General features: G+C 37.4%; 1 protein-coding gene across 2 annotated transcripts in view; it reads left to right on the forward strand.

The window, feature by feature from the left end:
- Window positions 1–14,870, forward strand: part of RNLS (renalase, FAD dependent amine oxidase) — a 270,146-nt gene that overhangs the window by 232,243 nt on the left and 23,033 nt on the right. For both annotated transcript variants that reach the window (XM_030864988.3, XM_060286576.2), the window contains exon 6: window positions 10,764–10,939. In XM_030864988.3, the coding sequence (XP_030720848.1) occupies window positions 10,764–10,939 (176 nt within the window). The remainder of the gene's footprint in view (window positions 1–10,763; window positions 10,940–14,870) is intronic.

A 14,870-nucleotide genomic window follows, 5' to 3' on the forward strand; every position in this document is an offset into this window, starting at 1 on the left:
GAATGATGGAGAGGGATGGATGCAAACATGAATTCTTGACCAAGTGGAAATCTTCCCTGACACAGAACCTCCTGAGACACTGCCACAGGGATTCTGTTGATCTGCAAGGATTTTTCTTTGCCATGGAATCTGGAAATCTTGCCTCCTTGGTTTTCCATAATGGAAGTCTTTAAGAAATTGCTTTCTCTGAAAAGGTCAGAATTATTTGAACAAAAAAAAACAAAACTGGAATTTCCAATTTAGTAGTTAAATGTGATTGGAATAATCAAGAAGTCTCATGGGGGAAAATGTTATCTAAGACCCTCCATAATGTAGAAATACTTGTGAGTCTTGAGCTCTGATTTCCAAAATGTATATCTGGGTTTGGGGGGAAAACATGAGTCTGCCCCACAGCCTTGAGTCACCCTCCTCTTCCCTCTTGCTATATCAGTGTATACATATTTGCTTGTATGTGTGCTAATTATGTCTCAAATTACAAATAAGAAAATGTATTTCTCCTCTATTACAATATATTTGTATGTAGGAAGCAAAGAGAACTTTTTTATAGCCTGAATTTAGAACAGCTTATGTCAGGAGTTTGAAAAATAACAAAGAATGAAAAGAAAAACCAGAACAATGTTGTTCAACCTTTTTAAACTCCATACCCATAATCTTTATTAAGACAGGCACTGTGCTAAGTGCTTTTATGTTTGTTTGTTTGTTTTTTACATTTTATCTTTACAACAACTCTCTGAGGTAAATATTATTATCCCTGTTTTTGTAAGTGGAGAAACTAAAGCTTAGAGAAATTAAATAAAACGATGACTTCAGCCTGAGCTTTGTTTATCTCTGAATCATACTTTTTTGATCAAAGTAAAAATCTCTATGCTGGAGAGACTAATAAAAGCTCCCCATGGAGACTTCTCTCTTGCCCCAGCACCTACCCTAGGACACAATGAGGTTGACTGATACCTGGAAACTAGATTCTTTCTCATATTCTTCTTTAACCTATACTTTCTGTCATTTGTATATTTAAATTAACAGTGGCTTTTAAAATTCATTTCTAAAGATGAGATAATAACACCAAATGTGTTATTTGAAATTTTACATGTTCCGCTCACCCCCTTCCCAGATTTGGGTGAGCCAAATTCTCAGTGCCTTCCTCTACCACCAGCCCAACATTGAGAATCCTGGGAATGAAACAACCTTGGAAATCCAGTTCTTCTACCATCACTTACATGACAAATGCTATTCATACGCATGACACACTTCATGAGGATAGCTCAAGTTATCAGGAATCTCAAGAGGCCTAGCGTTCTCACACTCAAGATCACATATATCAAAATACACGTAAGCAAAAGTAATGTTATTTTCAGAATAAACTTGATTCCAACTTAATATATCTTTAAAAAGAAAAATATTCTCAATCCTGGATATGTTAATTTAACTATTGTTAGTTACACATGATTTTCCACAGAGCTGTAACATTTGTGAATTTTTATCTGTTTCAGTGTGTGAATTGAGTATCTGTGGTATGTCAAGAACTGTTCTAGGTAGTAGCAGAGCTGAATCCAGACCAAGGAATTCTTAAACAATGTAGTGTGTTTTCTTACCATACTACAAAATAGCTCACTGGATTTAAACTCAAAAATGGGATGGAAATTAAAGCCCTAAAATCTAGGGCAAACTCAAGGCTTAGAAAGCTCAGATGAAGAGAAGTATTTTCATCACATTGGTCCTATGGATTCTTAGTTTTAGTCTCTTCTTTGAGGACCAGGAATTTCTGCCCTAGTGACAGCACGGAGTGGTTAGAGAAAGGATGAGCTTTACTTCTCAAATTGTCACCACTACCTGGACCTCCATTTTATAGTCACAGAAAATTAAAGCTGAAAGGGATCTGAAGATAATAAACTTTCATAACCCCTTACTTCACATATGAAGAAACTGAGGCCCAGAAGAAGGTTGTTTTTTTGCTTTGGGTTTTTTTTTTTTCATAATTATTGGTCAAGTTTTCTAAAGAAACTGCTAAAATCTAATCTTTATATATTGGAGATATAAAGTAAGATTAAGGGCAGACAGGAGGAGAAAAGAAGAAAGAAAGGAAACACATTTGTAGGAACAAGCATACACGTGCTAGACTTAGTACTAGATCTTCACACATTTAACTTAGTCTAGGTTACAAATGACATAAAACCCAATTTGGTTCGCTTATCCCCTCCCCCCCAAAATAGGAGGGGGTGGAATTTATTGGTATTGTTCCTGAAAAATCCAGGAGTAAAGCTCCAGACATGTCTGGATTAATTCCGTCAACATGATGAAGACTTAGTTTCTGTCTATTTCTTGACTCTACCTTCTGCTGGATTGGGTTCATTCATAGTAGCAAGCATTTCAGTGCCAAGTCTTACAAAAAAACCACCTGTTTCCCCAAAAGCTCAACACTAGTCCAGGAATTGAATCTCACTGACTTGACTGGCCTGCCTTGAGTTATGTACCCATTGCTAAATTAATCACTTAGGAATGGATTAATTGATCAGTTTAACTTCCGTCACCTTTATCTGGGCTGAAAGTGGGGGAGGGTTGATCTTATAAAACAAAAATTTAGCTACTGTTGCCACAGAAGAGCCATGCCCCCCTAATCAGTAGAATTATCCCCAGTAGCTCATCCCAGCCCCTGTTCCCACCCTCCTGACCCCAACCCAAAGCCTCAGGCATTCAGTCCTCGTAGGTATTGAGGAAATAGGCAACATGTTTATTATTCAAGTAGTTTGGATTACTGGTGAATGTTATTTACTTTCTCAGCTGGCTGGAGAAGGCAAACATACTCTTCTGTGAACAGTTTTCCATTGTTTGCTGGAAGATTATTTCCTGAATTTGTATACATTTGTTTATACTGGAGCTATAGGGAAACATCTGAAACTGGAAGTATGAACTTTTGGGGAATTCTCATTTTATTTTCAATTCATCGTGTGGGGTTTTACACACTTGTTTATATTTAACTAAATGCCTATCAGAATGGTTACCTTATACAGAATTGTTTAGAGGATGTCTGTGTGTCTTTTTAAACATAAGAAATCCAAACATATGTAGCCTGGGATAACAAGGATTACAAACATACATGTGTATCAGTTTTAAAACTTTCCTTCTTAGCCTCTATTTAAAATGGCAAATGCATACATCCCTAGATATATTAGTAGCCACAGGCCTAGAATAAACAAGTCAAGGACCAAAAGAAGAGAAGAAACTAATAAGTATATTAGTTTTTTTTTAAGCTAGTATTTCCAACTCAGTGATGGAGAAGTCCCTCCTGCAGATAAAGTTGGAGGTAATGAAGTTGCTCAGGACATGAGTAGGGCTCTTGTAAGTGAATTTTGGCTTCTGTAACTTATATACAAGAAATAGGTTTGAGATGGTTATTAAAAAGCAAATAAAACCTGCAGGTGGTCCCTCTGAATAGTGAGGCCTAGTTCCTGATTCAGGGCCAGCAGCAGCAGACACACAGAACAGCAGACACGCTGCCAGGGAGGTAGAATGCCAAATAGCAGACTGTTAGATGCTTGTTTGGGTTGGAAGGGGAAAGAGAGACAACAGGAGCACGTATCTCTCCATCTCTATCTCCTTTTCCCCTCCCCACTCTTTTTTCCTTCCCTTTCCCTCTGCTATGCTTTCATCATCAAGAGTGAGTGACTTTTTTTTGCTGGACTTACTAATGCGACTGACTTACTCTCCATTACATTTGCTGCTGGGCTCCGGAGCCATATGAAGGAGTTAAATTACAATAAGAGCTCTCCTGGCTAGAGGGCAAGTCTAGTTAAGCCAGTTCCACATTGGGAGGGAGAGGGAAACTTACCACCAATACCACTGCCAGGAGGAAGGAGAGCTGACCACCCACCCTTTCAAACTGTGTGGCTCTCAACGCCTGGTCCCTTTTCTCTCTTCCCAGGAATCTGTTTCCTGAACTTAATTTGCACGCACTGTCAAGACCATACCAGTTAGAGATAATGGCTCTCTAACTGTTTTGCCTAGGTGCCATTTCCCCCACTAAGATGTAAGCTTCTGAAAGGCCCTAACCAAGTTTCTCTTGGTACCAAACTGCACTAAACACCCACATGCTCATTTGATTGAATCAGTAATTAAAGAAACATTTTTACGCATTTTTTGATCCTCTTGGTCTGCAGCTATAGTGTCTGCCACTCCTTAAGTTTCTTTAATCCTCTACTTCCCTGTCAGAAATGGAATCTAGAGCTGGTTTTAGGGGAACCCAACTTCTGCCCCTTGATAGATATGGCTAAAAACAAAGTTTAACAGATGGAAAATGTCTCTGAAGTATTTGCATGTAAATAAGGATGTCTCAGTAAGTTTGAGCTTGCTATATGAGTGTAGAGTGTAGATTCCTCATATAATTTTGGAAAAAGGTAGGCAGAAATGGTGACAAATTTGGGTCAGAAGTGGGAAGGGAATATTCTTGTTTAAAACTGTCCACATATCCAGTTTTCTAAGACAGTGTAAAAATGCATTCTTCCTCCATTGCTTTGTTAAGTTTGTTGTCCTATACTAAATACTTACTATATTTTTAGGACTTTTTTCCAGAGAGATGTATTCTGATTCATTGACTATTACTGTCAGCCAGTACTAGGCTGATTTGACTGCCGTGTCTTTATAATGCATTTAAATATATGGCAAAATAAGTCTCCATTCACTGATCTTTTTTTTTTTAATTTTTAATATTCTCATTGCCTTATTTTTCCTTTAGAATCAATTTTTTTTTTTTTTTTTTTTTTTTTGCGGTATGCGGACCTCTCACTGTTGGGGCCTCTCCCGTTGCGGAGCACAGGCTCCGGACGCGCAGGCTCAGTGGCCATGGCTCACAGGCCCAGCTGCTCCGCGGCATGTGGGATCTTCCCGGACCGGGGCATGAACCCGCGTCCCCTGCATCAGCAGGCGGACTCTCAACCACTGTGCCACCAGGGAAGCCCTAGAATCAATTTTTAAATTCCAAAAAACTTGTAGAGTGAATTAAGAATTACTTTTTTCTTACTAGTTATTGTTGGTATATAGGGAAATCAACTTAATATCAAATTTTTAAAATTAATTTGATGGATTTTATGTTGGCTTATTATTATTTTAAATCATGATTTTCCTTCTTTCTATTAATTATAAATTTTATTTTTTATCTTAGTACATTAACCAGAGCAATGTTAAATATCATTGGTATTACTAAGCATCTTTGGTTTATGCTGATTTTACTGTGAAAAATCTATATTATTTCATAGTAAAGTATGATATAGACCAACCGCTTAAGGAAGATATTCTGTCTCATTTTGAGAAAGTCACTTTTTTTCATGTTGTATCTTTTTTCCATGAATTGATATTAATTGTTAATGGATGCCTTTTAAATACATGTTGAGATTAGCATGTTTCTTTTCATTGTACCTATTAATATGAAAGAACATACCTATTAACATTAATAGAAGAATGATCTATAGTTTGGTGTGTGTTTATATGTGTAAATGTGATGTGTGTGTCTGTAATCAACATTATACTAGCTTGACAATTTTAAACAAATCACAAGTAAAACACTTAAGACCTGGAGTCTTTTTTTGTTTTAAATATTTATTGACTGTGTTTTCAATTTCTTTTATGTATTTTAGTTTATACTGATTTCTTTTATATTGAGTTAATTTTGGTAACTTTTTTTTCCAAGAAAAATTAGCCTGTTTCTTTTAGATTTAAAACTTTATTCACATGGACACGTACACTTCTTTGGCTTTAAAGAACTTATCTGTATCTGCTATATCCTATCTGGCAGAGGGAGACAGTGGGGATGCTTGCCTATCTTTAAGTGGTGTGGAAAAAAACAAAAAAGAAATAAAATGTCTCCCCTGAAATGCCAAACCACATATCCACCTTCAGGCAGATTTGGTGCCAGAATTCATTCTTCTAGTATGTTCTAAAAATCCAGTTAAAGTAGTCATATGCAGTATCACCTCCAAGGTATCTGGCAGAAATGAAAGTAACTCTCCAAAGGAATAACCTTTAAATTCAGGCCTCAAAGAATTTCTGAGACAAAGTTCCTAGGAACTTTAGGCTCACCATAGGAACATGGCTTACAATAGAAAAAAAAAAAAACACGTAAGACACAAGGAAACACACCATCATGAGCAACAACGATTGATTGCACCTATTAATATGAAAAAATGTACTTATTAATATATATCTATTAATATTAATAGAAGAATGTTAATAGATTGGTGTGTATTTCTAGGTCTACAAAAACACTCAAACTCCTAAAGATTGCAGATTTTTAAATAACTAAAGATAATATAGTATATTGGTTGTGTTTAAAGAATTAAAAGAGAGTACTGACAATGTGACTAGGGAGAAAGAAGCTATCAAAACTGATCACGCAGATTTGAAAAACAGAATTTTTTAAAATGAAAAACAAAATAAATTTGAAATTAAAAGGACAAATTAAACATCAGAATAAACACATATATAGGGAGAATGGTGAACCGAAAGATAAATCAGAAGAAATTACATGGAATCTAGCATAGAGAGGGAAAACATTATAAAAAGATCAAGACACATGAAGACAGAATGAGAATATCTATCATATTTCTAAGTAGAGTACTGTATCTACCAGACAGGGAGAATGGAGAGAACTAATGGCTGAACAATTTCCAAAATTAATGACAAAAATGAGTCTTCAGGTTCAGAAAACACAATGAAGTTAAAGAAAGTAAGCAAAAAGAAACTTAAAACCTCAAAATATTCAAGTAAAACTGCAGAACACCAAAGGCAAAAAGAAAACAATATAAGCATCGAGATATGAAAGAATTACCTGCAATCAAATTGAGTTGACTTCTTGACCCCCACCCAAAACTGTAGACTAAAAAAAAAGAATGCAGTGCCCATTTCATACCCATTAGGATAGCTATTTAAAAAAATAAAATACCAAGTGTTGGCAAGGGTGTGGAGAAATTAGCACCTTTATACATTGCTGGTAGGAATGAAAAAATGATGCAACTGCTGCGGGAAATGATATGGTGATTGATCAACAATTTAAACATAGAATTACTGTATGATCCAGCAATCTCACTTCTGAGTATATACCCGAAAGAAGTGAAAGCAGAGACTTGAACAGATAATGGTACACCCATGTTCATAGCAGCATTACTCACAATATCCAAAAGGTGAATGCATTGACAAAATGTGGTATATACACACAATGCAATATTATGTGGCCTTAAAAAAGAAGGAAACTCTGACCCCTGTTACAACATGGATGAACCTTGGAGAGAAGTGAAATAAGCCCATTACAAAAGGACAAATATTGTATGATTCCACTTATATGAGGTACCTAGAGTGGTCAAATTAATAGGGACAGAAATAGAATGGTGGTTGACAGGAGCTGGGGCAAGTGGGGAGTGAGGGATTACTTTCTAATGCCTATAGAGTTTCAATTTGGGAAGATTTTAAAAGTTCTAGTGATGGATGGTGGTGATGGTTGCAGAACAATGTGAATGTACTTAATGCCAGAGAACTGTACGCTTAAAATAGGTTTAAAAGGTACATTTTATATTATATATATTTTACCATAATAAAAAAAGCTGCTGTGCCTCTACCCAGGAGTAGTCTGCCACTCTTCCTGGGGTGTTAATATAAGAATCAGTCTTAATACTTTCAGAGAAGTCAACTCTGTCATCCCTTTCTAAAGCCGTTCTTACCACAGCACAGAGGTCAAAACAAAAATATTATCTAGGGGTGCCTTATGTTTGTATAGCACTTTATATTTGAAGAAGGCTTTTATGTATCCAAACCCATTTAATCTCCAAACCCATTTAATCCCGTGACAGCCTTATAAGGTAAGTAGTATTACACCCCTCTAATTGATGGAAGACAGTGGAGCCTAAGAGATTAAGTTGTCCAAGACCACTGGGCTATTAAGGATGCAAAGGTTCAAATAACTTATCTTCTGACTGAAGCCATTGATCTCCCAACATACAGAAATAGTTGTCAACTTACTATGAACTTTACATTTAAAATGCCAAAAGCAAAGTGCTATGCTTGTTAAACTGAATGAAGAAAAGAAAAAGAAAGATAACATCATTACGTTCTCAGGAACCAAGGAATAATGATTACACTGAGTTTACGCTCTGAATCCTATTAACATATTTGTGGCTTTTTATATAGTGCTCTAGTTCCAAGCCTTGGTCACGTTTAAACTCCAGTTTGGCTATTTGTATTTTTGCACTTTAGCTTCTGAAAATACCCTTTAATTTTGGGGTTGAGGGTCTTTCCCTTAAAACTCATTGTCTTAGGTTGCAGCTGTTCAAATTTTAATTGAAATTCTGAAAAATTTTTGTCTGATTCCAATAAAAACAAGTAGCCAGGTTGTTCTCTCATTGTTATGCAAGAACTGTTTCATTTTTGGTCTTTAATTTCCTTTTTTATTGCTCTCCTTGGAGTGGATGGCTAATGTAAATGGGAGAAACCTGGCAACGCACCATCACTACCCTTAGCAATTATAGGAGCTCCCCGCTAGAACAAATGGCTGGGTCAGCGCAACCTCACGCACACAGCTGAGTTTGTTTCCCTTTGAAGACTGCCATAGATAAGTCAACTCAGAACCCCAACTCTCCTGCTTCCGAATGCTGACCCAGTAGCTTTCTCTGTCTCTGGGAAGGTTGGAAACCTCATGGAAGAGGGGTGACCTTTTTGCCACCCCTTTCTGTGAACAAGCCTCCCTGAATGTATTAACTGACAACATAGATAACACTCCCTGAGGCAGTATGCAGTAGGTTTCTCACAGTGGTGGTATTCAGTGAAAGATTCGAGATTTTGCACTCCCGTGTGGTACCAGTAAAGTAGACACTGGCAAGTTAAACACTGAAGGTTCAAAGAGAGGGTCCTCTCTTTGCCCTTTCAAGTTGTTCCAGCTACTGTGAGGTGAAAACTGGACAATCTTCTTACCATTGCATTTACAGCACAGATTCTGAAGTCAGATCTCCCACTTCATATATATTAAAATGTTTGAGAACACGCCACTTTAAAGTGCTCACAGCATTTTCTCTCAGAAGAGAGACCCAAATTCTTTTACAGTATTTTGCTGTAAAATTCATAAGCCAGAGCGCAACAGGAAAATGAAGTACTTTAACAAAAAATTAACTCACACCTATCATTTGGACAACACCAGGAGAACTTTTCCCTTGGGTATATCTGATATATTGCTTTTATTCTCATAGCTTACATTTTTTAAGCACCTCCTCTGTGCCAGAAACTGTGCTAAGCACTTCACACACATTATGTCGTTTAATCCAGACCACAGAACCGTGTGGTAGATGCTAACTTATTCTCATTCTACATACATACACACAAAGTAAAGAGGTTGAGTGGACACAGAGCAAGTAAGTGGCTTGTTCTGTGTAAAATTACTTTTTCTGTGTAAAGATGTACAAACCTATCTCAAAGAGATTGTTGCCTTTTATAACAACCCCGAAAAGAACTTCATAATCCCAATTTAAAGAATTTTCAGTATCAGTCTTCCCAACCCCTGTCAGTAGCTTATAGATTTTAGTATTTTCTTCTTTCAGCAGGGGGGAGCACCAACTTTCATATTATAATTTCATGCGTTTCATATCTATTTTGTTTTCCCTCAACTTTTCTCTTCTGCATGATTTAAACAAAAAATAATAACAGGAAATCTTGGTTAACATTCCTTCCAAGGTTGTATTCTCTAATGCCTCAGTCACTTTGCTTTCAATGTCAAACTTTATTCAATTTTCTATATTCTACTAAAGAGTGAAAGATATGAAGCACTTGTTATTTTTCATTGTGAAAATATAGCCAAAAAAATTCAATGGCAAACAAAAAAGGAAAGTATCTCCATGTTATGAATGAAGCAGACTTTTTTTTTTAATGCTGCTTAAAAGATGAAGAACATTATGAGGTCAAGCTTGTTTTGAGAAAGGTGTTTTTTTAGGTATTTTATTCTGGCATTTATATAATTTCAACAAGATATTTTTGCAATCCATTTAACATAAAATTAAGAAGATGAACATCTACTTCGTTCTCAGAATTTAAAGCGAATATAGGCTATGTATAAGAAATGGTTCCTGGGCTTCCCTGGTGGCGCAGTGGTTGAGAATCTGCCTGCTAATGCAGGGAACATGGGTTCGAGCCGTAGTCTGGGAGGATCCCACATGCCGCGGAGCAACTAGGCCCGTGAGCCACAACTACTGAGCCTGCGCATCTGGAGCCTGTGCTCCGCAACAAGAGAGGCCGCGATAGTGAGAGGCCAGCGCACCGCGATGAAGAGTGGCCCCCGCTTGCCACAACTAGAGAAAGCCCTCGCACAGAAATGAAGACCCAACACAACAAAAATAAATTAATTAATTAATAAACTCCTACCCCTAACATAAAAAAAAAAAAGAAATGATTCCTGCCCTGATAAGCTTATGATTTAGTGGTTGAGAGAGATAAACATACCAATAAATTTAATTATACCCAAGGCAGTACATATTAGGTCATTTTACCTTCCTTCAGGTTCTTTAACAAGACCTGAAAGTGTGTTCTCTAAAACGCATCTTGAATCTGTCCTCCACATCAGTGAAGCCTGATTCTGAATTTCAGAAGTAGCCTAATTTTATGCTTCAAAGATTAAAATCTGTTTTCCCTTCATTTATTGTCTGATTATTGTGATCAACTCTTAAATCCGGATTGAAATGCTGAGAGACACTAACATGTTACCCACTTTAAGGTGTATCTTTATGTTCCTCTTACACTAGAGTCACCGGAAATTGGGCCTTCCCTTGTGATTCACACCACTGTCTCGTTTGGAGTTACATACTTGGAACACAGCACTGAAGATGTGCAGGAGTTAATCTTCCAGCAGCTGGAAAATATTTTGCCTGGTTTGCCTCAGCCAGTTGCTACCAAATGCCAGAAATGGAGACATTCACAGGTAATCAGAGAATCCAGTGGTATGTGCAGTTTTCTCAATCAGACCTGACTTTACTTTTTCTCATCCTTTGACGCTCGCTAGTAAAAGAAATTAACATGATCTTGGGAGCAAATATGTGTTTGCCTAATAAAGAAGTTTACATGCAGGTTTTATTATCCCGTTATTTCTCAATAAGAGATACATATAATTTTCCCCGATGTTATGTTCAAATTCTAGCATCTCAAGACTTATATACCCTGAAGATCTGGGGTTTCCTATGCAGGCAAGGCAGGTTATATATCAAAATGCAGCTGTTTCTCTGGGGTTTTTCTAAATCAGTACTGTGGTTATATAGAAACCACTATAACCTCCCAAATTTTTGCAATATGTCGAATTAACCTTGTAAGTGTATTTTGCTACCACAATTTTCATTTTTATTAAGTTCCCACTTTGGTTTTGACTGCTGCCAGTAGAGCTGTTTGGGGGAGAAAGATGAATACCTGCAACAGCTAGTTGAGCTGTTTTTTAAGGGTTAGATAAACCTGCTGATCGCTCTCCTAGTTCAAACTTAAAATCTCTTTACACTAAGTAAATGTTGACTTTTTTGAAAATCTCTGCATACTCCAGCAGAAGTTTGTGAGTATTCATAGAAAAAGTCTTTTGATCTGTAAACTCAGTTGTGAAGTCATCTGGGGACAATGGAGCAAAGGACAGAAGGAGAAAAGAAGCGGTGACTTGTCTATTTTTTCCTAAGATTTCTGAGCACATTGATTACCTGACTTACCAGCACTATTGATTACCAAAGCTGTGAAGCCTTTAGAAAAAGTGGTTGTGAGAAATTGCAGCAGATTTTGTTTATTTTAAAGGACTTTCCAAAATCAGAGGAAATGGTAAATTACTTCCTAAAATATCGCAGCAGGTCTATGTGTTTACCCATATCTTCTCAAGTTAAATTATACACTGAACCTTCTGGGAAAATATTTACTTAAACACATCATGGTCACTTTAAAAGACTTTACTTTTTCCTTTTAAAACAATTTTTAAAATCTCAGTAGCTAATGTCTTTAAGTGATATTTAACTTAATCTTAAGTTGGCCTGAAAAAGAATACAAAGAAATAATCTTGTTGATATAATTTGAAGGTAGATATATTACACAGCAAGTCACTTCGCAATTTATATACATTCTTTTAGAAGAAATGATAGTTTCTGAGTTTCTTCTTGTGACTTCCTCAAAATAATTTAATAAACTGAAAAGATGGGTTAAAATCTACTTATTTCCTAAAATTTAATGTGTTAGTAGAAATAGATTTGACTTGCCCACAAAATGACTTAGTCAAAGTTGTGCAATATCACAAAATTTAATAAAAAAAACTTTGAACACAAAGTACATCCAAACTCTAACAATGATTTTTATTACAATTTGGATGTTCTCCCTTGAAATTATCCCAGTACATTTAAAGTCATGAAATCTACATTGGCTGCAAAGCCTGAAAGGGAATAAGATGTCATTCAAATTTAGAGGTTTGTATTTTCCACTATTCATAGTACCTTGACCAACATTCTACAGAACATAACGTCATTATAGCAGAGATCTTACCTACATTGTTCAATAGAGAGAGTGAGAGAGAGAGATCTCCCATATCACCTTAGGAGAAAGGCTAATTAGTGACAGGTCCAGAAACTTAATAACATTTAGCTAGTTAGTGTTCAGTTATTATTCCTAAGAGAACGCTTCTCCAATGTTTTTAAAAGGTTCATCTTAACCCTTGAAATTTAACATAAATGTCAATTCACCCTTTTCCGTTGCCATCCCAGGACACAAGCTCTACCTGAAATGAATTCATGAATGTTTGTGTATAAATATGGTCTAATATAGTGCTTAAACTGAAGAGAAGAATGGTGTAGAAAGAGGGACAAAAAAGAAAGAACAGCCAACTGATTTTGAAGTTTCCCTCATCTCTGATTCCCCTTGCAGGAGAATCCTGCCCTTTATTTCTTCCAGCCTGGGTCTCACCCTTCATTCCTTTTCCTCCTTCCTCTGTCCTGCTTCACCCATACCTTCTCCTGTTCTTCCCTCTCCACCCGCTTCCTTCCCTTCTTTCTCACTGACAAACAAGTGATACAGCCCTTCAAACCCTCATTTTATAAAATCCTAGATAGACTACAGGACTGGGGTCCCTGCCTCAGGAAGCAGTGGGTGGTATGGATTCCCTATCCCAGGCCTCTCAGGCTGGACTCCCCATCTCCATGCATTTTATTTTTCTCTTCTTTTGTATCGCCTACCCTGCATCCTGGCACTCAGTGACCGTGGAGGGTAGGGAAGAAAAAAAGGAAGAGAGATCACAATGGTGAACACCCACATTGCATAGTGCAACAGGCCTGGAGCTGGGCGATTCAAAGATGTGATCTCATTTAACATCAAAAGTAGCCTTATGAGGTTGCTATTTTTAACCCACTACAGCGATGAGAAAAAACAAAGCCTCAAGAACATGAAATAAATTCCCTAAGGTCCCATGGCTAGTAATGACAAAACTAGTCTACCTGCCTCTCAGGTCCTTCCCTCCTCTTCACTGACCCTCTGTTTTGAATGGCTGCTGTAACAAATTACTGCAAGTTTGGAAGCTTAAAACAACACAAATTTATTATCGTACAGTTCTGGAGGTCAGAGGTTCAAGATAGGTCTCAGTGAGACCCTCAATGAGGGTCTCAGCTAAAATCAAAGTGTCGGCAGGGCTGTGTTTCTTTCTGTAGGCTCTAAGAGAGAATCCATTTTCTGGCCATTTACATCTTCTAGAAGCTGCCCCCAATCTTTGGCTTGAGACCCCTTCCTCCATCTTTAAAGTCAGCAACAGCAGGTCAAGTTCTTCTCATATTGCGTCACTCTGACCTTTTCTCCTGCCTCAGTCTTCCTTAAAGGACCCTTGTGATTACATGGGACCCACCTGCATAATCTAGGACACTCTCCTCATCTCAGGGTCCAGTGACTGGCAACATTAATTCCAGCTGTATCCTTAACTCCTTCTTGAGATTTAACACTTACAAGTTCTAGGGGTTAGGATATAGACATCTTGGTGGGGGGAGCCTTATTTCTGCGTAGCACACCCTTCTTTCCCCCAGAATTCTTTGGTAGATTCCTTTATGAGGCAGTATCTCCCACTCCTCTCATAAAACCTCTGGGGAGAGCACCAGCCCTTTAAAGCTTTCAGAGCAGCCACTTTAGGAACCGGCTGCTCTCTGAAAGAGGTAAGGGAGTGCTTTGTGGGGGGGCAGTTTTCTGTTTCCCTGATGATGCTCTTTGTGCCTTCTGCTGCCTCTAATGTCATATATCCACAGTGGCAGCAGGGGGGTGAAACATGGTTGTTCATTTATTCATTTGGTTAGTCGTTTATTCCATAAGCATTTAACGAATGCCTAGGACATGTCTAATACTCTGCCCATGGAATCCTAGAGACTAATCTTTGCTGAAAGCCTTCTCCTAAGACACTAAGTCAAATTTTTTGCCTTGAGTAGGATAACGCTGCTTTTTTGTGGGTGCTGCTTTTAAGGAAAGAGGCAGATCAAGAAAGAAGGCGTGTTTTAAAGACTTGGGAGCTGCTCTGTGCCTCCCATTTGGGGTTTGAATAAAACACTTGAGTAGGTGGTTCAAACAAACATAACAAAGCAATGGCATTTTTTTCATGATTCTCAGTTCCTCCCTTTTGCAGATATTTGCCTTCCATTATTTAAATGTTTATCCAGTTAATATAACTTGATGCCTAGGCTGTGATGCATTGAATTAAGATTTCTGTAACAAGTATGATATAGTAATCCATTCAGCAGAAGAGTAATAACTGATAACACCTTTCCATGTATATTGACAGGGGACACTTAATCAGTTTGATAACCCTAATACTCTCACCATTATTATTCGCTATGCCTTCCTTTGTTTCAAGTCTATCATGATGCCTTTCC

This window comes from Globicephala melas, chromosome 16 (assembly GCF_963455315.2).
Source record: "Globicephala melas chromosome 16, mGloMel1.2, whole genome shotgun sequence".
In the NCBI taxonomy this organism is placed as follows: Eukaryota; Metazoa; Chordata; class Mammalia; order Artiodactyla; family Delphinidae; genus Globicephala; species Globicephala melas.